General features: G+C 45.3%; 1 protein-coding gene across 4 annotated transcripts in view; it reads right to left on the bottom strand.

Annotated features, from left to right (window-relative positions):
• Zbtb46 (zinc finger and BTB domain containing 46) overlaps positions 1-23,014 on the bottom strand; it is a 74,800-nt gene that overhangs the window by 15,483 nt on the left and 36,303 nt on the right. For all 4 annotated transcript variants that reach the window (XM_048441378.3, XM_085696852.2, XM_085696851.2 and 1 more), the window contains exons 2-3: positions 18,890-19,859; positions 7,599-7,883 (exon numbers count right to left, since the gene is read on the bottom strand). In XM_048441378.3, the coding sequence (XP_048297335.2) occupies positions 7,599-7,883; positions 18,890-19,826 (1,222 nt within the window). In that variant the 5' untranslated portion in view covers positions 19,827-19,859. The remainder of the gene's footprint in view (positions 1-7,598; positions 7,884-18,889; positions 19,860-23,014) is intronic.

The raw sequence follows: 23,014 nt of genomic DNA, 5'->3' as shown, positions 1-23,014 counted from the left end.
CCTCTCACTTAGTATCTACCACAAAACCTCGTTTTCAGGTGCTCTGGGCATGCTGGGTGTCTCCAAGCAGCAGCTCTTCAAATGGGCTCCAGGGACATTTCTCCCCTGGGCTGCCCAAGCTCATAACATCTGATGTTCCGCCTCTAGGAGCTGTCATGGTGCCCTGCGCCTTGGACTCCTCCATCTTCACAGCTTGGTAACTGTCGTCGAGATTTCACAGCGGGGACAGGCACAGGTAGACCCGATGTGTCACTTGATGGATCGTCCCTCCCCCAGATGTCTACCCACCCCACAGACAGAACACCTAATTATTCCAGAACCCTTCTGGGTCCACTTGCTATCTGACAAAAGATGAGTCCTTCTCTGGCTTCCTGGCATCCACCATGTTTATAGACACCCTGTCTTAATGTTGAGCCAGTATCAAATTCAACACATTCACCAAAAGACCATTAAGAGCAAATAAAGGGCATTAAAAAAAATCAGTTTCCAATAATTCAACATTTGGAGAGAGATGTAAAGTGCAAGACGTCAAGGCTACATTTAGTCCTCGGACCTTCACCATGTCTGAGCTAGACGTGCAGGCACCACTCCTTATGGAGTGGACTGTCTCTGCCTCCGCGTGTCGGCAACCCACATGAAATTCCTCAGCTGGAAGCTAGCAGAGACCAGACCACTGTCAACACATGCTCTGTCTCCTACACACACATCTGCCATCAACTGCCTTGACACAGTCCTCACGCTGGGCAGGCTGTAGCAAAGGAATTCTATAGCAGAGCCTAGAACACTGGAGCCGGGTAAGGCAAATGTGCACACATAATCCAGAGTGTGACCAAAGGCGCCTCTGAGCTCTGTCCTGGAAATCAGGGCGAGCCACAAGCTATCTTTCTGTTCATAGGGACGTCTTCGTTTGTAGGCTCCTTAGATGACTTCAGAGTTGTTAGTACCTAAGGCCACCTGGCACAGTTACCCCATGCTGGGCAAACACATCCAGACCTATGAGAGGGATATTGGCCAAGGAGGTGCTAGATGCTTGTTCTCAGCATTCTGGCTGGAGAGAACCAGCTGGAGCCAAGTCCAGCAACAATGGCCCAGCCTATCGTCCAGGTCACAAGGTGTCAACCTAGAACCAGAGACAGATGTGTTACAAACCATCAGATGGGAGAAAGTTAGGAAAGATTTTTATAGACAGCACTTTCTCACCCCCCACTCACCTGGTCACTGTCCAGACTCTACAAAATCAGTCACTGGCCACCTGGAAAGGAAGGCTGTCATTAATTCCCAAAAAAACAGACGCGCAGAAGACAAGCCACCTTCAGAACACTAGCACCGTAGCTACAGCTTTAGAAAGGCCAGCGGGGACAAGCACCTAGTTAACGTCAGAATCCAATGTTTGAAGCCACGTTCTTCTTGAAGACTTCTGTGTTTTTCTGAAGGCAACAAACAAACGGGCCTCCCGTTGGTTGGCAGTGATCCCTGCAGGCTCAGGAATAGGAAAGAGACTCCACCTGGTATCCGTTGGGCCTCAAGCAGTGAGGGGTGAGTACAGACGCTCTTGGATAGTGAGAAGCTCACATTAACCTGACACAGACAAATCCTAGCAGAGATGATTCCTCAGCTTTAGAGATAGGCGCTAAATGGACCAAATGTCTTTGTTAGAATAAAACCCAGCAAAACAAGATCAGAGAAATTCCTTGTTGTTTTTTGTTTTTCTTGATTTAGGGGATCTCAATGTGTTGCCCCATCCGGTCTTGAACTTATAAGCCTAAGTAATCTTCCCACCTCAGCTTCTCACGTAACTCAGAGAAATCTTCAAATTAACCATAAAGCAATTTAGCACACCTCACTGTGGGAACAAAGCCAAGGTCAGTGAAAGCTGATAGGGGGCTGAGCTGAGCATACGTAGGCCGGAGGCAGAACGGCTCCTAAGATCCTCAGGTGAGGCTGCTCCAAGTCCTCAGTCTGCACTTTGCTCACTGGCCAAGACTGGTTACAGACTGCCCAGGTGTGGCTGGTGGCCCTTACGCCTTACCTGGGCTGGGAAGCGATGCTGACTCCCTGGGTTGTCTCCTGGGTTCTGAGCAGAAGTAGGGAGAGATGTGTCCACGCTGTGCCAATACCCGCTATGGGCATCTCAGAAGCACTGTCAGTGTTCTGGAGGGGTGCAGCTGGCTGGGCCCCAATGCCAGGGTATGGCTGGAGATGGACTTTTGGCTACTTTCACCAGCTGGCCAATTCCAATAGCAGGGGTTCTTGCATATCACTTGCCTGGGAGAGAATCTCATTCTAAGAGCAAAATGAGTCCAATAGAGGAACTGGCATGGAAAGCTGTAGCTCACAGCATCTAGTTCAGAGCCAGGCTCCTGATAAGAACTCCAAGATGCTCTGGCCTATGTCTAGTTTGTCAAAGTCCCTTGTAGGAAACAGACTAAAATTCTAGATCAATCTAGAATTACACTAAGGTCCTGGGCTGCTTGTTTAAACACCATAAGGAAACCGTCTTTAACAACCCCTAAGTCAAAATAAGCTGCCTGTGCTCTCTATAGAACACAGAAAGAAGTACATCCAAGTCCTATACTATGCCAGCTCCAGTGACAACTTCACCAGTGGGTAGGTTTGGAAGGTGGATAGCCATGCCCTTAGGACCTGAAAAGGATATGGAAAATTCGCACAGGATATCACTGAGGTATGCAGTTCTCAGGGGACCTTCCATCACTCTGCTTGGGGATGGCAGTTTGGGATCACCAAAGAAAGTGAAAATGGTGACAGAGTCGGTGGTGTCATCGCCTCCCAGGTCAGCTGGTCTTATTTGCTCATGTAAATCATACTCAAACTCTTACAGTATTTCTCCAAGGCTCATGGAAGAAAGACAGGTGTCAAGGCCTCAGATTGGTCAATATGCACCCACAAGCACAACTTGTAAAACAGTAACAGAGTGAGCTACAAATGATTTACTCTCTGGTTTCTGTGCAGTGAATGGTGATCATGAAAAGGTAAGTTGTCAGCTTACTGCTGAAAAGGTAACAGGAGAAAATCAAGCCAACCTGAGTCAAAAGAAGTAACACAAAGGCCATTTCTGGGGACTGCAGTTACAAGAATGGTATACAGTATGAAAACACCATCTTGTTAAATTTATTAGGCCTACCTACAAAAAGAAAGAAGTTAATTCATTTTTCTAGAATGTTCTAGAACTGTCCAGAGAAAATTTCTGAGTATTCACTGCTTTGTACTATCTGTACACAGAAGCTACAGAGATGACTCACTGGTTAAGAGTGTGCACTGCACTTCCAGAAGACCTAAGTTCAGTTCTCAGCACCCACAGTAGCTGTGAGCTGCCTGGAGTTACAGCTCCACAGGATCTGGCACCTTCTTCTGGCCTCTGTAAGCACATGGTTCACACATATCCCCAAACATGCACACATACACACGCATGCACATGAGCATGAATAAAAATAAAGTATATATTTAAAAACTTGCAAGTGGGGAGCTGGAAAGATGGCTCAGAGCACTGGCTGCCCTTCCAAAGGTCCCGAGGTCAATTCCCAGCAACCATATGGTGGCTCACAACCATCTATAATGAGATCTGGTGCCCTCCTCTCGCCTGCAGGGATACATGCAGTCAGGACATTGTATACATAATAATTTTTTTTTAAAAAGTTAAAAAAAACTTGCAAGGGCAGGGTTTGATGGTGCACAATCCTGTCATCCTCCCAAGTGCAAGGTTCAGTGGTGCAGGACCGTAATCCTAGTGCTCAGAGAATGTGACAGGAGACCTGAGATCTGTCTGAGTTACACAGCAAACTGGTCAACTTATGAAGAGTCCTGACTGTCTCAAAATCAAAGTTAAAAAGGGCTGGAGAGTCTTTCAATGGCAGAGTGCTTATCTATCATGTTCCAGGCCAAGGGTCAATTCCCAGTACAAAACAACAATAATAAAAATCTTTAACTACAATTGAATTTCCATACAAAATTGCCATGACCAAACCACATCTATATCAGTGTGTGAGCAGAGAGAGTTGGGTCATAGCTAGAATACCAATGCTTCATGTCCTGTACCACAAAACAGCCACCACACTACACTGAGGAGCTATGATTCCACATCTATTGGGGTTTATGTCCTTCAGGTACTGCAGTGGAGTCTCAGCCCCACATGACAAAGCTTGGCATCAGCAACACAGGTGGTGGTTGTGAGTTCCAGGACAAAGTCGAATCCAGCCAAACACAGCAGCCAGAATCCTGGCACCCTGTCCCAAGCGCCTCTCTGGAGCTTATCAGAATTGAAGCAGAAGCTCTCCCAACGAAGGGAGGGAAAAATACCCAACCAAACACTAGGCGTTTCTTTTTAAACATATTTGGCATCCTGGTTATATAGCCCTAAAAAGGCCTCCCACAACAGATTCTCCAACACACCTGCCACTCAAAGAATACATTTCTGGAACTGGAAGGGGAGCTGGGTGCTTAGACAAGGTGCACAGGTGGTTTGTGGAACAGGGCTGCTCCTCCTGTGTCAGCCACTCATCTCTCCCAACTTATAACCCAGCCCCAGTTTATTGAAATGAAACATGCTGTCCTGTCAGCCACATAACTCCTGAAGGGAAGTCAGCAAAGCGATGCGGGAAAGCTCCAATGTCCCTAAAGTTTCCTTCAGATGACATCATAGAGGAATGGACCTCAATCATACTCCACTGCAACCCTTGCTTCTGTTCCACACATGCTCATGGAGCACGGCAGGTGGCGCCTGTGAACTTTGTGGATATGAGGGCACGTGGGTGTTGCGTACAGAGCCTGCCACCAGCAGAACCAGCACTACCCACCCCTAAGCCTTGCCACAATCCCCACAGCCTTGGAGCATAAGTCCTACTGTCCATCATGGACACTCATGGTAGATCTCGACACAGTGAGACAAACCACACATTTTGGAAAACAAGAATCTATCTGAGCATTTCTATGCTCCATTCTAATGTAGCACAAAACCTGGCAGGCTTAATTTAGGATGCTAGGAAATAATGCTTAAAATAACTGACTCATTCTTCTGCATCTACACACAGTCAAAGTACTATAGTTCACGACCAAACCCTACATCTTGCCACTCAAAAAACGGGGCAGGATTTCAGTATGTACGTACCCCTGTTAATTCAAACTTATGATCCTTCTGCCTCAATCTCCTCAATTCTGGGAGTACAGGTGATCACCACTACACCCAGCATGATTCTGCCAACCTCTGACCCTATACACAGAAAATAAAAGGACAAATTTATATGAAAACAGTGGCATATTTAGGATATTAAAAATAAGAATGTTAAAACATCGTTGAAATAACAAAATATCAAACCTAAAAGCTGATTCCATCTGTAAAGGACAGAACAGGAGGAGCCTTGGCAATCTTTGGAAGTACAGGGGTGCATACGCTAAACCTCAGAAGCGGTCACAAGGAGGCCTTGCTACCCTACCCCACCTCCAAGCTTTATAAAGTACAGACTGAGAAGTAGCTCATACCAGAAGAGAGATCTGAGAAGGAGAACACACACTTACGGCTCCTTCCTGGCCAGGCACTACCTTGGTTTGGCTAAGCTCCAGCACCCCCTAAAGCAAGGAAGTCCTTGCTTTAGGGCCAGAGTCACTCAGACATCGGGACCCCGAGGTCAGACCCTGCTGCAGAAAGTGAAATCAGCTTTTGAGGCTGGCCATGCCAGCTGACTGTGGACATGACTACTGTATGCTCCTAGCACAAACAGAGCTCATGCCAGAGTGAAGCTAGTAGATACAGAAAGGACAGAAATCCTGCAAACCCTCATTCATATTCTCTCTCTCTCTCCCTCTCCCCCCCTCCAGATGTGGTTTCTCTGTAATAGCCCTGGCTCAGGCTGGCCTTGAACTCACAGAGATCTACCTCACGAGCGCTGGAATTAAAGGTGTGCACCACCAAATTTATTCTTAAAGACAAACAGTATCTGGGGAATCAGGGAACAAACAGGAGCTGCTACCCCAGCCTGCCCTGAAGGGGGAGTTTTATACTACATTGGACACGCATGTCCCATGAGTATGAAGAAAGAGTAAGAATAATTCAGACCTCGCCTCACCTCCACTGCTCCATGTTATCCACAAAAAGTTGTTGAATTTCAGAACTCCTCTGTTCATGTGAATTCCAAGTACCCCATATCCCCTGCAACCACCTCCACGAACTGTCCCAATACTTTGGGACTTTGAGGAATCCAACAATCCGTGTCCATAAATATACTTTGCTTCTGAGTCATTCACCACATTTGTTTGTCTAAGCCATGTTCCATACTTTTGGATGCTGTTTAACAATTACAACAGCTAGGGATTGGCTCCATCCCCATTTCCCAGATGTGGGAAACAAGGCCTAAGAGTTTTTGACAGCAAGCCTCATGTGAGTGCATCCTGTTGATGGAGCAGCCTCAGCTTGTCTCCAAGGCCACTTGATAGGTAACTTGGAAATAAAGAGGGCAGACATCATTTTCCACCTTTAGTCTTTATTTGCCATAAGCAATTTGCATAACTCCTAAAACCAATACAAAAGCCCAACAAATAATGCTTTAGTACTCATGGAGACACAACTGTAAACATGGTGCAAAGGCAACTGGAAACTGTCCTGTAACCCAGTGGCTTGGAGGGCGACCATTCACCACCATACATGTACTTGGGCTTCCTGAAACACGATACCCCTCATGTTCCCAACTCGGTGTCTCCAGTGTGGGGTGTGTCTCCTTCCTTCCCCATGGAGAGAAAGGTATCAAGTCATTTACTCACACTCACGGCTGAGCACCAGAGAAACAGGAAGTTCTGGAGCTAGGTTGATGCCCAGGGCAGTCACACCTTTCTCCCATACCAGCGGCTGCTATAGTCAGCATGTACTGGGACAAGGGAAGCAGCCTGTCTTAGAGCTAATGCCTCTTGTCTCACAGGAAAAGGCAGCTTGAAGGAGTCAGGGCTGAACAGCAGCTGCCCTTCAGCTGCAGCATGGTCGGTCGGTCTGTGGTCTGGATTGCAGCAAGACACACTAAGGTCTCAAATGCAGCATCCAACTCCTTTCTGAAAATACACACGTGACCAGCACTCTCTAACAAGAACAAAGTAAGCTCCACATCCCTGGGTCAAGGGCTCTCTGTATGTCTCATACACAGAACAAATCCCAGCACAAAGGCTGGGTGGCGAGACCAGCAGAGGGAGCCAGCACCTGTTCCCTGGACACAAAGACTCTCTGGCACCAGGCCTGCCACTGGCTCAAAAGGTTTTAAGGTTACTAATTGTGTGTACTTTTAAGTTTGGTAGGTTTTAGGCTTAGATGCTTCGAGTTTGAGTACAAAACATTCCAATAAGCACTCATTGCTTCCTCTTGATACCCAACAACACATACCAACTCCCTTCTTGCTTTGTAAAGCAAGCATGCTGGTCCCAGAGGACTCAAAGCCAGTCTACCCCCTGAAAGACCTTGAGGTAGCTAGAAAGTAGCTCAACTCCCAGCCGATCTGCCTGACAAACTGGCTATAACCTCATCCTCAGTAACCCTGGGTCTGAGAATTGAAATGAGGTGCTTAAAATCAAAGCAGGACACAGCGACACACCAGGGTTGCACTTACGAGACAATGAGTGGGCACCTTTGGGCAGGTACTCGAACAGAAGTGAGCCATCATCACCGAGCACGTCAGCCTTGAGTGACAGCAGACTGTTCTTACTCATGAGGGCGGCCCGAAGGTTGGCCACCGCAGTGGCCTGGTGCAGTGCTTCCTCCTTCTCTGGAGTGAGGGGTGGGCCCAAGTAGCTGGTTTCTCCTCCCAGGAGGCCCTCGTCGATGTGTGCATACAGCTCTGTTCTCTCGCCTCGGCTGTCCGAGCTGCTGGCCTCAGTGACAGTCAGGTCCACATCTAGGGAAGGGAGGTACACACGTTATTCGGGAATACTGCAACTGCAAAATGAAGACCATGAATGCATGAAGGCAATGAGCTTCAGTCTAGTCCAGCTTGTGGACCAGGGTACTCACCCAGAGCAAAATGTACCCTTAGCATGTTGTACTACTAATCCCACCTGCCCATATCCAAAACATGCCATACTGCACAGCAAAATTTACAATCCAATGGGAGTTTCACTCAGAACCAGGGTACAAGACCATCAACCCTTGATAAGGGATCTAAGACCTGAGTCCAGAACCAGCTCTAGAACTACCCGATCTCCTCAAATAACAGGGCACTCAACATGCACCAATGACTACTAAAGCTAAAACTATAAAACTCATAGAAGAAGAAAATCTACATGACTTCAGATTTGGCAATAGATTGTCAGACACCAAAAGCATCAGTAATGAAACAAAAACTGGATTTCATCAAAATTAAACCCTTGTGCCAGGTATGATGGTGCCTGCCTGCAGTTCCAACACTTAGGAGAAAGAGGACAAGGAGCTCAAGGTGACTCTCAACTACACAGCGAGTCTGAGACCAGCCTAGGATACATGAAGCTCTGCCTCAAAAATAAAACAAAATACAAAACAAATAAATAAAAGCTGACATGCTCCAATGTCAACCAACAGAACGGAGAGAGTATGTACAAGTTACCTACATATATTCAAAGACAGTGTTTCCTGAACTTCATATTCTCCTCTAACTCTTTGTAGCCAGGGATGACCTTGAGCTCCTGATCCTCCCAGCCTCCACCTCTTAAGTTCTGGCCTTACAGGTGTGTGCCACCATGCCTTATTTACATGGTATTGGGAACTGAACCTAGAACTTATACATACTAGGTAAGCAATCTACCACTGAACATATCCCATTCCAAAATCATATAGCAGGTAAGACACAGATTTTAGACAAGATTCTAAAATCTCTTAATTCCATAATAAAGGTAAATAAAAATATAGTAGAACTGATTAGACAGTTATCTAAAGACACAGAATGCCAATAATCTCACAAAAGGTATTCAAACATCTTTGTCAAGAGAAATGCAAATCAAAAACATAGGGGCTGGGGGAATGGCTCAGTGGGCTAAGAACACTTCTCATTAAAGTATGCAGTTCTGAGTTTGAATCCCCAGCACTTATTTAAAAAGTTGGGCCTGACTGTGGTAAGTGCTTGTCTAGCACACCCAAGGCCCTGCATTCAATCCCAGCACTGTAAGAGGAACAAAACCACAGTGAGACACAATTTCACACCCGTGAGAACAGCACTTATCAAACCAACAGAAAGCAACAAGCGTCCATGAGGAGAGGGAAAGCCTGAAGCCTTGTCATAGCTGAAAACATAAAATCATGCAGCATCTGCAGAAGGGTTACAGGCCCAAGGCATTCTGGTTAGACAGCTGAGGTGATAAAGCAAGGAAATCTGTTGTTCATTACATAGGAAAAGTAAAGGGGGAAATATCATATATGATTCAAGCCCACCTGTTCCTCCACTCTCTGCTCTAAGGCCTCCAACACAAGTGCCAACCCCCCTTCCCCAGGGGAACAAACTGGAGAGAAAACACTATTAGCAGAGAAAACATAAATGTTTCTGTGTACTTAGGGCCTCCTAGACCATGGTGACATCCAGAAAGAAATGCTTAACACAATGATGTCAAAAGGAAAATAGAGTTCCCTAAGCAGAGTGCACTTTTAATAATCTTATAAAAAGCTAAAATTCATTCAGTTTACTTGTAGAAAGCTAAGATATGCTTCAGATAACCTAAAATTTAAGAAAACTTATTAGATTATATTCATTTTTTTTTATTTTGTGTGTGTGCTCTGCTTGCATGTATGTATGTACACCACATGTATGTTTGATGCCCATAGAGGTCCGAAGAGGGCATCAGATTATCTGGAACTAGAATTATAGATGACTGTGAACCATTATTGGGTGCTAAGAAACAAACCCGAGTCCTCTGCAAGGGCAACAAACACTCTTAGCCACAGAGCCATCCCTGCAGACCAATACTGAGATTCTTTCGCAACCTAACTCTTAGGGATTAATGTGAATTTAAAGTGCATTTCTCTCTGGCATCTAACTTGCTAAGCCACGGACCTGGAAACAAGTGAATGCTGAGACTTGGACATCTCTTTGCATCAGCCTCCAGACTCACGTCATTTAGCCAACTGTGACAAGAACTGTCCCCACTCTTCCAAAGATAGAGCTCCCAGGCAAACAGATTACTTCCCACAAAGGCTAAGAGTCAACATAGAACACAAGCATCCTTACCAAGATTTGGGGGCTGACCAAAGCTAACATGTAACATTTTCATGACTGAGCCCCTTACTATCACTGCCTCAAGGGTTTGAGGCAAACATTTGGTGACATTGGGGGGTGGAGACTCCAACAGCAATGTTGAAAAAATACATTGAATGAATGGCAGGACATAGCAGCACATGCCTACATGCCTTTAATCCTAATATTTGTAAGACAGAAGCAGGTAGATCTCTGTGAGTTCAAGGCCAGCCAATCAAGAAAGACCCTTACTCACCAAAGAAAAAAAATCTATGCCATATGTGGTGGTTCTCATTTGTAATCCAGCACTTGAGAAACTGATTGCTGAGGCCGGCCAGCCAGGATTACAGAGGGGCAGTCTATTCTGTTCCTTTCCTTTCTTTTGAAATAAGATCTCTCTACAGAGCCTTGGCTGGCCTAGAACTTGCTATGTAGATCAGACTGGACTCCAACTGATATCCTCCTGCCTTTGCCTCCCAAATGCAGGACTACCACACCTGGAAAGATTATTCTGTCTTTTTTTTTTTTTTAAAGGTGTGTACTTGGGATGTAGTTCAGTTTGTAAGATGTTTGCCTACGATGCACAAAGCTCTGGGCTCAATCCCCAGAGCTGTATAAACCAGGTAAGAGGCAAAAGCAAATGTATCCAAAGTTCAAATGAAAGATCATCACTGGTTACATAGAGACCCAGAGGTCATTTTGGACTTGAGACCCAGTAAAACGATGGGGACATTAAACCAGGAAGGGGGTATGTTGGGGTATCTGGGAGAACTGGAGGGGTTAATGAATGGAAAAGGGATATATAATCATACTTCTTTGTATACATGTGGTGATACATGTATGAAATTCTCAAAAGAATACTTTTTTAAAAAAAGACTGAGAATAGGTTAAATGCCCTACAGGCTTAAAAAAAAAAAAAGACTGAGAATAGGAACACTGGAAAAATCTGAGTAAGGTCAGCAGGTCACATCACTGTCAACATCTCAGTTTGTGACAGTGATTCTAATTCATAGGCTGTTACTACTTTTGGAACTGCAGGGTGACACCTCCTTTGCTCTCTTAAGCAGAGTCTTCTTATGAACCCCAGCTTTATACAGTCCTCGCTGTCCTAGGACTCACAACGTAGCCCCAGATGGCCTCAGATTTGTCACGATCCTCTTACCTCAGCCTCCTGAGCACCAGGAAGATGAGAAGAGCTGCTACACCCAGCTTCTGTAATGCTGCTCATAGTGGCATGTAATCTACATATTTCAAAATGGGGTGGAGAGGGAAAACAGATTCAAGGTACTCCCATCCCCGAGATGTTCTCCACCTGTTCCCAAGCTGGCCTTGCGATTGCCTCTGGGGTTTGAGGACCAACAGAAAACACCCCCAAGAGAACTGAGTTAATAGTCTCTAGTCTATGTACGGATTCATCAAAACTCAACACTTCTCATGGTTAAAATTAAAAGACAATATGAGGCCTGGTGGTGATGGTGCACGCCTTTAATCCTAGCACTTGGGAGGAGGCAGAGACAGGCAGATCTCAATGAGTTCGAGGCCAGCTTGGTCTACAAAGCAAGTTCCAGGATAGCCAGGACTGTTACACATCAAAACCCTGCCTTGAAAAACAAAAACCAGCTGGGCAGTGGCGGTGCATGCTTTTAATCCCAGCACACAGGAGGCAGAGGCAGGCGGATCTCTCTGTGAGTTCAAGGCCATCCTGGTCTACAAGAGCTAGTTCCAGAACAGGCCCCAAAGCTACAGAGAAACCCTGTCTCTAAAAAACAAAAAACAAACAAAAAAAACAAACAGAAAGAAAGAAAGAAAGAAAGAAAGGAAGGAAGGAAGGAAGGAAGGAAGGAAGGAAGGAAGGAAGGAAGGAAGGGAGGAAGAAAGAAAGAAAGGAAGAAAGAAAAAAGACAATATGAGAAGCAACAAGACTTATTCATTAATGGTGGCAGACAGATGGTACAGGCACTTAGGAAAACTTCTGAAGGATTTTCCTAAGTTTGAGCACATTCCTTCCCATGACCTAGCCTCTCCATGATAGAGTGGTTGCTAGCATCCCTAAAAGAGTCTGACAGTGTTGTAGAAGCTTTGCTTCCAAGCACAGTACATGCAGATCTGTGCCTGCCATCACCAGACAGAATAAAGGGTGCACATGCAGACAGTGCACAGGACACTGTAGTGAACAAAGTGTAGCATCCAGGTAGACGTTGCACAGGATGGCCACAAAGACACTACGCGTGTAAGAGTTCTCACCAGAAGGTATTGCTGTACATTGCTGGATGCCATCTGATTAAATGTTACACAATCTGAATCAACCCAGGGAGACTCCAGGGAGTTCCACCCCTTGGTGATGCTTAAGGGCTTGTATTCATCAAATATATCAAATGAGCATTGAGACCTGGCACATTCACAGTGGCTAAACTTCACCTAAAAATGTAAACACACTGAGCTCTAAGGATAAGTCTGCAAAAGCATTAAAATGAAGAAGGCTGCTGTCTATCACTTACTTTGAAATAACATTGAAAACTAAGGTGGGATTTTAGGTAAGGGGATTTTTTTAAAGATTTATTTATTTTATACATGAGTGATTTGTTTGCATGTATGTATATATGTATGTATGTATGTATGTATGTAGTGCACACAGTGTGTGAAAGGTTAACTCAACAGGGGACTCCATCTCTGCAGCCATTACCCACGCTGCAATGGGAAGTTTTGGTGATGTGACTCTTTCGGGTCACCCATGCTCTACAGGTAAACCCAATAGAGTCATTGGCTCACCAAGCTGGGCTTTGATAGAATGGTTACTGTAGCTTGCTCTTGATGTTCTATTTAAAGTAAGTACATATTTGTTCACAACTCTCCTTGAGGAGTTCACCCAACAATGTTTGATTCCTCAGATTTCTTTAAAAAAGATTTATTTATTATATATACAATGTTCTGCCTGCATGCGTGCCTGCAGGCCAGAAGAGGACACCAGATCTGTAATAACAGATGGTTGTGAGCCACTGTGTGGTTTCTGGGAATTGAACTAAGGATCTTAATCTCTGAGCCATCTCTCCAGCCCTCCTCACACTTATTTACTTTTATTTTAGGATACTAGTTTATTTTATGGTATAGGTTTTGCCTGCATGTAAGAACATTATGTGTATTCAGTGCCCGTGCAGGCCAAAGGAGGGTATTTTATGCCATGGAACAGGAGGCACAGACAGTTGTGAACCACCTATGGGTGCTGGGAACCAATCCTGGGTCTTCTTCAAGAGCAAAAAGTGCTTTTAAACACTGAGCCATCTCTCTGGCTTACAGACACTCAGTTTTTAAAATGACTTGCATTATCTTTTGTGATTTTATTTTATCTTGTGGTAGTGAGGATCAACTCTAAGACCTCTGCCACTGAACCACAGCCTAGGCCTTAAAATCCTTGAAGAGCCGGGCATTGGTTGGTGCACACCTTTAAACCCATCACTCAGGAGGCAGAGGCAGGCAAATCTCTGTGAGTTCGAGGCCAGTCTGGGCTACAAGCGCTAGTTCCAGGACAGGCTCCAAAGCTACAGAGAAACTCTGTCTCGAAAAAAACAAAAACAAAACTAAAAAGTCCTTGAAGAAAGCCCTGGCATAAAGCTTTCAAATAAGCACATGAAATCATACCAGACAGAGTGGGTTCAAGTCTGTAATCACAGTATTTAAGAGGCTGAGGCAGGAAGATCAGTTCAAGGCCAGTCTGGGTTGCAGTGATACTCTGTCTCAAAAAAAAAAGTATATTTTTAAATATAATTTAATAAAAAAGTTATATTTTTAATATATATATTTCCATTTAAGAATGGTATGGTTGTGAACACCTGTCATTCCAGCACAGGAGCTCGAGGCCATCTTCAGCTACACAGCAAAAAGACGGCTCAGCAGCTAACAGCACGGCTGTCCTTCCAGAGGCCCTAGGTTCAAGTCCAGCACTCACATGGTAGCTCACAACTGTCTGTAACTTTAGTTCCAGCAGATCTAACATCCTCACACAGACATACATGCAGACACTAATGCACTAATGCACATAAAATAAAAATAAATAGGGTTTTGTTGTCGTCGTTTTTTAAAGAGTACTGGATAATCTTTCAGAGACCAGTATTCAGTTCCCATAGCAGCCCACTACTGCTTGTAATTCCAATTCTAGAGGATCCTGCACCCTGTCCTGGCCTCCGCGGACATCAGACATGTACATGGTGCACACACAGAAAAAATACCCGTACACATAAAGTCCGGCCACAGTACTACTACTACTAATAATAATAATTTTAAAAATAGCATAACAGGGGCTGGAGAGATGTCTCAGTGGTTAAGAGCATCGGTTGCTCTTCCAGAGGACCCTGGTTCAATTCCCAGCACCCATATGGTAGTTCATAGCTGTCTGTAACTCCAGTTCCAGGGGCTCTGACACCCTTACACAGACATACATACATGCAGGTAAAACACCAATATACATAAAATAAAAAGAAATAAATCATTAAAAAAAATAGTATAAGTAGGGCTGGAGAGATGGCTTAGAGTTTAAGAGCACTGACTGCTTTTCCAGAGGTTCTGAGTTCAATTTCCAGCAACCACATGGTGGCTCACAGCTATCTATAATGAGATCTGGTGCCCTCTTCTGGCATGAAAGAATACACGGAAGGAATGTTGTATACATAATAAATAAATAGATCTTCAAAAAAAATAATATGAGTAAATAAAGTCAGTAAATGTAGGTTTACAAACTAATATCTCACTTATATACCTGTTTTAATCTGAATTATTACCTTGAAAAAAAAAAGAAAATCTGTCAGCCTGAATATTCAACATAAGTAAATTCCTTGATTTATATAAGGAACGCCGCTATGGCACATGGCTATGGCACACCACTATGGCATCTGCTATATCTGCTATGGCATGCGGCTATGGCACACGGCTATGGCATGCCACTATGACACGCCACTATGGCACACCGCTATGGCATACTGTATCACTGGCTACTCTGGGCTAGCTCACTACACTCCACCATCAGCATGGCACTTGTGGCACAGTCTATGGATGCTAGAAAAAGAAGAGATTAAAACTCAACCAGAGGCCTCATGGGAGAGTGTGAAAAAGAACAGCTCCACACGCTCCCGATGGGGAGGTTTGGTGGTGTAGGTGCCGCAGGAGCCGCTAGAGGAGAACCTGGGCATTAGGAAGCGACTTCAAGGCAGTGTCTCTGTAAGATCCTGACCAAGGATGCTTCTTCACTCAGAGTACAACATGGTGATCAAACTACAGACCTGCATTACAGTGGGAAATAAACAGCAGGAAACACCATAAGCCCATGCCTTCAATCCCAGCTCTTGAGATGTAGAGGCAGGAAATTCAATGCCAGCCTGGGTTACACAGTGAGATAGCCTTGTGAAACAAAGCAAAACAAACAAGAAATATTACCACAGACAAGAGCTACTCAATTTAAGGTAACTGCCCCATCAACTTGGCATCCTGCCAGAATCTGCTTTCTTTGCAACAGACCAGAAAGATTCCTGCAGAGTCTGGGGGTATCAGTGCCCTGCCAACAGTCATCTCAACATGTGACTTGCTGGGTTCCCAGAAGCAAATCCCTCCACAAGCTTCCTGTTCATTCCTCAGCCCAGGCAACACACCCCTCAGCCCAGGAGGCACTATCTGGACTGTTCTGGTGGGGATCATACACCATCAACTCTGCCAGGTACCCCACAGTGACTAGTCACCTAGTCTCCTCATCTCAAAGAATGTTTTTAGGTTAGTCTATGTATAGGAACCCTTTCAGGTTAACCCTCTGTAAAGTCACCACGACAATACAAAGCATTTCCACTGCAGCTCAGCCTAAAGAGGGATGGACAATGAGACCTCTCAGTATTACAAGGAGGCTCTGGCAAGCTACTGATCAGAGGTGCAAAAGGGAAGGCCGTGGTCCTGAGACCAGCCGCCCCCTACCCCTCAAGATGAAAAGTCACTCTGTACACACTGGGTCTATCAGAATCTGGATTCAGCCTGTCAAGCGCTGCTGAATGCCGGGATGCCTCTTCCTGTCACAGGTTTCTGACCTGTGCTTGTTCTTGCCTCCTCCGCTATTTTATGGCATCAGCATTGTCCTTCCCACAACTGACAGGAAGGTGTGCAGCGCCAGGTTCTCATTTAAACAGAGCCATCCAAAAGAGAGCAGTTTCGCCCGTCTGGTCACCAGCTGCCACTCCCAACCAGACCTGCTTCCAGGAGGTTCTGTCAGTCACATTTGGGAGGAAAACCACGCAGGCTAGATGAAGAATAGAGCAGGTAGTGCTATGGAATGTGGGGTGCGGGGGAGCTGAAGCAGATGGTGCCCCCTTTTCCCTCAAAGTCATGCAGTCCCTCCACACACCCACAACAGCACAGAGGATTTTCTTTACAGAGATGGTCAGTTCTGGGGGGAAATAGAGGAGGTCAGGATGTACTGTCTGAGAGAAGAATTTTAAAGAAAAAGATGATCAAATTTGTTGTTATGCTGTCTAAACGATGTCATGAAAAGGTGGCCTTATCAACAGTGTACCAGATGTCCAAGTCTGGCCAGCACCACAACCGATGAACTTATTTAATACCATCTCACCAGTTATCACATAGATTGAGTACATTTTAAAACTGGTTTTCCAGACCTGCTGGGTTATAATGTATTTGACCTTTCGTTTCGAAAATCACAGGAGCTGAGATGGAGACACAGAGAGGACAAGACAAGTGACCAGGACCAGAAGGTTTCACTTCTGAGGAACTGCTCAGAAAGCCTTGATGGCACCTGACATGTGTCTTTAGAAAAGAGCTTTTTCAGGGCTGGAGATGGCTCAGAGGTTAAGAGCACTGGCTGCTCTTCCAGAGGTCCTAAGTTCAATTCCCAACAACCACATGGTGGCTCAAAAGCCATCTGTAACGATATCTGACGCCCTCTTCTGGCCTAAAGGCATACATGCAGGCGAAACACTCTATAATAAATAAATAAATCTTAAATGAAAAAGTTTTTCGGATCTCTGTGAGTTCAAGGCCAGCTGGTCTACAGGCTCCAAAGCTACAGAGAAACCCTGTCTCAAAAAAAACAAAAACAGAAAGAGCCTTTTCTCCTATAAATAATATATCAATCTTTAATGAAAACAAACTGACCTCCATCAAGTGTCGTGATTTACATTCCTGCCAGGGTGGCAGAGGCCCAACGAATGACACACTACCATGACATGCAGGAAGCATCCCACGCTCCAGCCTACACCTCTCATCCTTATCTCAGCCTTCAGAATCCCCAAGCAAAAGCAGTTCACAGTTGCCTTGGCAACCCAAGGATTTAAGACTAAGAAAGTATACAGCCAAAATCACTTGTTGGATTCTGAAAACACCTTCTGCTCGCTGACTGCATTTGAAACCTCCAGCCCACAGGCTCTAGGATTGTTCCACTTACTAATTTACCATTGACTCCCATGGGATACATGCCCCCAGCATCGTCAGCTGCAGGGAAACTGGGCACACACATATATTCTTAGACAAGTGGAGGATGGCCCCCAATATCTGTGAACCTCAAAACGTGCCCCCAAAGTCTCAGCATTCACCAGGTTTGGGATTATAAGCAAATCCAGGAGGCGAACATCACTATTCATGTCTATTGCCTTGTGTGCCTCTCCACAGGACAACGATCAGGAAATGACTGATACTGTTCTGATTCAGTTCAGTCCATCCCTAGGGAGAACGGGGGCTGCTTGGAGACATGTGTGCATGTCAGAAGATATTTGTGGCTGTCACACTGTGTCAAATGCCTCTGATACCTTGTGGGTATAGACTCTGCTCGACTTCCTCCCGCCCCCCAGGACACCGGCACAGAGAATGATTCAGCCCAACGTGCAGCAATGCTAAGTGAAACCAACTTTTAGAAATATCCAAGCCCCGGCTCCGTGCTTGGTGGCTCAGTGTTGGAAACAGGGCAATGAGAACTTTAAAAATAAAACTGAAGTGTGTGGAGAGAGATGGTTCAGCGGTTAAGAGCACTTGTTGCTCTTATAGAGGACCCAGGTTTAATTCTCAGTACTCATGTGATAGCTCACAACAATCAGTAACTCCAGTCCCAGTGTATATATGGTACCCTCTGCTGACCTCCACTGGCACCAAGCACACACATGGTACACAGGCAAAATATTCATACAAAATAAAATAAATTTTTTTTAAGTTCTGGAGATGGGTACAACATGAATATATTTAATGTCAGTGAACTGCTCAGTTAAAAATGTCTGCAAGGCAAAGGGGGCTGAAGAGATGGCTCAGCAGTTAAGTTAAGCATATACTGTTCTTTCAGAGGACCCAAGTTTGATTCCCAACATCCACGTCGGGAAGCTCACATCTGCTCAGAAGCCAGAGCCTCTGTGGGTATCCGGAGTCATGTGCCCATGTAATCCCCACTCTACCTCATACGCATGTAATTAATATTTTTTTTTAAAAAAGTAAAAGTTTTAAAAATTTAAGTATGTGGGTGCTGGTATGTGCATGTGAGTGCAGGAGTTCACGGAGGCCAGAGATTCAGACCTCTCTGAAGCTGGAGTTGTAGGCAGTTGTGAGCTGCCAGTGACAGGTTAGCATAGGAAGTCATTGGTGTGAGCATGGGAATGTGCCACTTCACCAACAGCCAGGAAGCAGTCAACACAGTGACCTGGGCCACCTGCGCCCAACCTGTCACAAGAAAGGCTTACTTGAATCTCGGCTGCTGAAAGGCCATCCCGATGTGGGCAGGAATGAGGGTACCGGGGAGCCAGCCCGGCTGTCCTCCTCCACCTGCTGGGTGATATGTCGGACAGTCTCTTTGTTCTTCCGATTCTTCCTCCGGCCTGTGGGCTGCCAGCCATCCCCAGCACCCTGTTCTGATAAAGAGTTCTGTATTGCAGAGTCCTTGGAGGATGGAAGCTCACTGCCTCCATAATGCGATGGTGAAACCTGTTCTTCCTTGATGCGTAGAGACCCATAGCCTACATCTCCAGGCCACAACACCTGTGAAGAAATGTCATCAGGGCCATCAACCTTAGGTTCCTGGTCCTCCTTCCCATAGCTGCTTCCTCCTTCATGACAGCTGGCAATGGCAGAGTCTCCAGAAGAATTGGCAGGGCTTGTCCTCCGAGCCAGCCATGGGGAGATGCTCCTCCCCGCCATCACAGCTGAGATCAGCGCCTCTGTGCTGCTGCTGGCTGGGGTGCCGATCTCAAACTCAGAGAGTTCGTCTGAGGCATCTGACTTGATGCTGATGTCCAGTGCAGCTTTGATGAAATCATGGCAGGCCTGCACAATGTCAGTCATCTGTAGGAAGCTAGCAGCTGACATCACCTCAATGACATTCCTGCTGGTGAGAGCCAGGTGAGCGGAGTACATGAAGTCAATGATGGCCTTGAAGCCCTGGGCTGTGACAATGTCCAGGTGAGTGACGGTGGCCTGGTCAGATGTCTTCTGTACTTGGCAATAGAGTGTCTTGAAGTAGCGGCTGCTCCCGAGCAAGATGTTCTTGTGTGCCTTGAAGACCTTGCCCTCCACCACAACACACACATCACACAGGACTCCGTGCTGCCTTTGCTCATTGAGCTCTCGAAGCAGATGCCGGTAGTGAGAAGTGATTTCCATATCTTCCTTTCGGTTGTTCATCTGGGAGTCTTGCGGCTACGTCTCCTATAGACTCTGTGGGGGGAAGAAGAGAACAGTTACATGAAACACATCTGTCATGAAAGGAGTCCAGGTAGATGGCAGTAGAGTTCATGCAAAGGGTCAGCATCCACCCAGCACACAGGCTACCAAGCTAGAACAGAGTGGAGAAGACAGTAGAGCGCCTCACCACAGGGGACAGGACAGGCCCTGCAGCCCAAATGTGCTAAGGAGGTATGAGGTCATGACCCACTCAGACAGCAAATGGCAGGTGGATATCAGCCCTGTCCCTGGGCAAGACGTCTAAAGCACTTCTAAGATCATAATGGACTTGAAGTTTTAGACAGAAATCCATATACAACAGTTAACGTACCCAGACAAAAAAAATTGCCCATCAGTAGACAAAGCTATTTTCTCACCCAAAATAAAAAGTTAGGTTAAACAACCTGGCCTGTAGTCTTCATCCTTCAGATTTATATATTATATAAAAATATATAAAGAAGGGGAGGTGGTGGGAGAGAATAGGAGAGGAGGGAGGGGAAACTGCAGTTGGGATGTAAAATAAATAAATCTAGCTAATATATATGTGTGTATGTATGTATATGTAATAACATACGTATATATGTGTGTGTGTAATAATATATATGTTTACACACATATATATTAAAGGTGTACGCAGTTGGGAGCCATACAGCCTAGTTTCAGACTAGTATATGAGTACTTGTTCCAACGGGTCTCCAGATAAGGGAAAAGCCCATGGGGACAGTCTTACTTGACAAGGACCAGTGGACTTCAGGATAGTGGAGAATACTGCTGGAACCACGTAGCCTGCATGCTCTCTTCTCTCTCCTAATATTGATGATTCTCTTGGTGGTCTTTGTGTCATTTTGTCAATCATGCATGAGACAGATATGATCATTCTTAGAAACCACATTTTTTTTTATATCAACAACAAATATTTATTGAAGCCCCATCTATGCACAGGATTATATTAAGCTTCAAGATAGTATCAAGAATCATCCTACTTCCCTTCTTTATTTTTTCTATAGCATTTATCATCACCATACCCACTATTTATTGTGTTGATTCTTTTTTTTTTTTTGATGTTTTTTTTTTGTGTGTACCTAGGGTATTTTTTTTTTAGTAAATTTTATTAAATTATAAAAGTTTCCATTTCCGCCCCCCCTCCCAACACCCTCCCACTCCCCCCACTCCCCCCCTCCTTCCCCTCCGTCCCCCAGGGCAGTCAGGGTTTCCTGCCCTGTGGGAAGCTCCAGCTCCCTCCCCCTCCCTCCAGGTCCAGGAAGGCTAGAAACCACATTTTTTTCTCTAATATTTTCCCCTAAAATTCTTTGGGAGCTGCTGCCTCTCAGGCTTCTTGTCTGGGGATGCCAGCTGTCACTTCAGGAGCTGCTCTAACACAGTGTTGACAAGATCAAGGCAAGTCATCCCCGAAAATATGTTTTGAAAGGGATTGTTGTTCTTGAAAATGTGTGCCTATGTCAATCACCTTTTAGTTTTGTTAAGACAGGATGTACCTTGCTTGATATCTGGCCACACTAGCAAAATGATAAGTGTTTTTTGTTTAAAGATGTTTTGATGTAAAAGTTGGGAGAAGGGGGCTGAAGAGATGGTTCAGTGGTTAAGAGCATTGCCTGCTCTTCCAAAGGTCTTGAGTTCAATTCCCAGCAACCACATGGTGGCTCACAACCATCTGTAATGAGGTCTGGTGCCCTCTCTGGCCTGCAGGCAGACATGTAGGCAGATAGTGTATGCATAATAAATGAATAAATATTTAAAAAAAAAAGAAAAAGAAAAAAAAAGTTGGGAGAAAACATATTTGACATATTTGTTTTTTCTAGAGGTTAACATTGGAGGATGGAAAAAACTTATTGGTTAGCATGGGAAAACATGTTTGTTTTTGATGTAGAAAGATGGCTGGAACTATTTGGGTCTGGCCACTTGTGTGAAATTCATCTGGTGGTCAGACAATTCACTTTGTCGCGCTGACACCTCCTTCCCTGTCTCAGGGCCTGAACCCAGGCTGCAGAGGGACAATGGGAGTATGCCTTTAATCCCAGGATTTGGGAGGCAGAAGCAGGTGGATCTCTGTGAGTTCAAGGCCAGTCTGGTTTACAGAGTGAGTTCTAGAAAAGCCAACACTACTCAAAGAAACTCTTGTTTGGAAAAAACAAACAAACAAAAGAAAACAAACACACACACACAAATGAATTCACGCAGACACAAGCTTAGATCTGAACATTTTCAAACTTCTGAATTTGAAGCCTCTACAGAGGTTCTGCTTGGGATTACTCACTGCCCAGCACCAGGGCTAAGCCTGACCACAGCTCAGCCCCGCAAGGGCTTCCAGAGGCCATGGAATGTAACGACCTAGTCAACCTCCCCAGCAAAGACAAACCAATACCAAGAACCACAGAACACACGGTAATTCTCCTGACTCGGTCACTTTCGCCTCCTGCCACCTTACATTGGCTGTCACTGTCATAAGGCAGAGTGCACAAAGACGTGGACCCTCATGCAGCACTGGAGACTGAAGTCTGTGTAGAAAAATCAACAAACTCAGCCGGGCAGTGGTGGCACACACCTTTAATCCCAGCACTTGGGAGGCAGAGGCAGGCGGGTCTCTGTGAGTTCGAGGCCAGCCTGGTCTACAGAGTGAGTTCCAGGACAGGCTCCAAAGCTACACAAAGAGGCCCTGCATCGTAAAAACAAAAACAAAAATAACAATAATTGAAAAAAAATTAAAAAAACCAACAAGCCCCTGTTGCCTTTCTCCCAGTCTTAGTATTCTGTGGCTTGTGGCAACATCTTCCCATCTCTGTGTGCTATGTCCAAATTTCCTCTTTTTTGTAAGGACACACCTCCTAGTAGAACTCAGGGCCTCCCCAAATGACCTATCTTCATTAATTACAACTACAACAATATATTTCCAAACACGGTTACACTATGAGGTGCTGGGCGGGGGATCAGAATTTTGACACGAGTTATTTGGGGACAGATCCAATCCCTAGGACTGCCTGGAGAGGGCAAAGCTATCACACAGCACCACCTGTGTTCTACATTCCCCACTGATCAGCAAATGGCTGTGCTTACTTGGAATGACAAAATGCCCATCATAGAAGGGAGTTACAACAGATGGAACCCATCCTCCAGGATCCTTCTATGGACCC

Source organism: Myodes glareolus, chromosome 10 (assembly GCF_982192425.1).
Source record: "Myodes glareolus chromosome 10, mMyoGla1.1, whole genome shotgun sequence".
Lineage (NCBI taxonomy): Eukaryota > Metazoa > Chordata > Mammalia > Rodentia > Cricetidae > Myodes > Myodes glareolus.
Note: the sequence above shows the minus strand (reverse complement) of the source record. Positions and strands in the feature narration are given on the sequence as shown.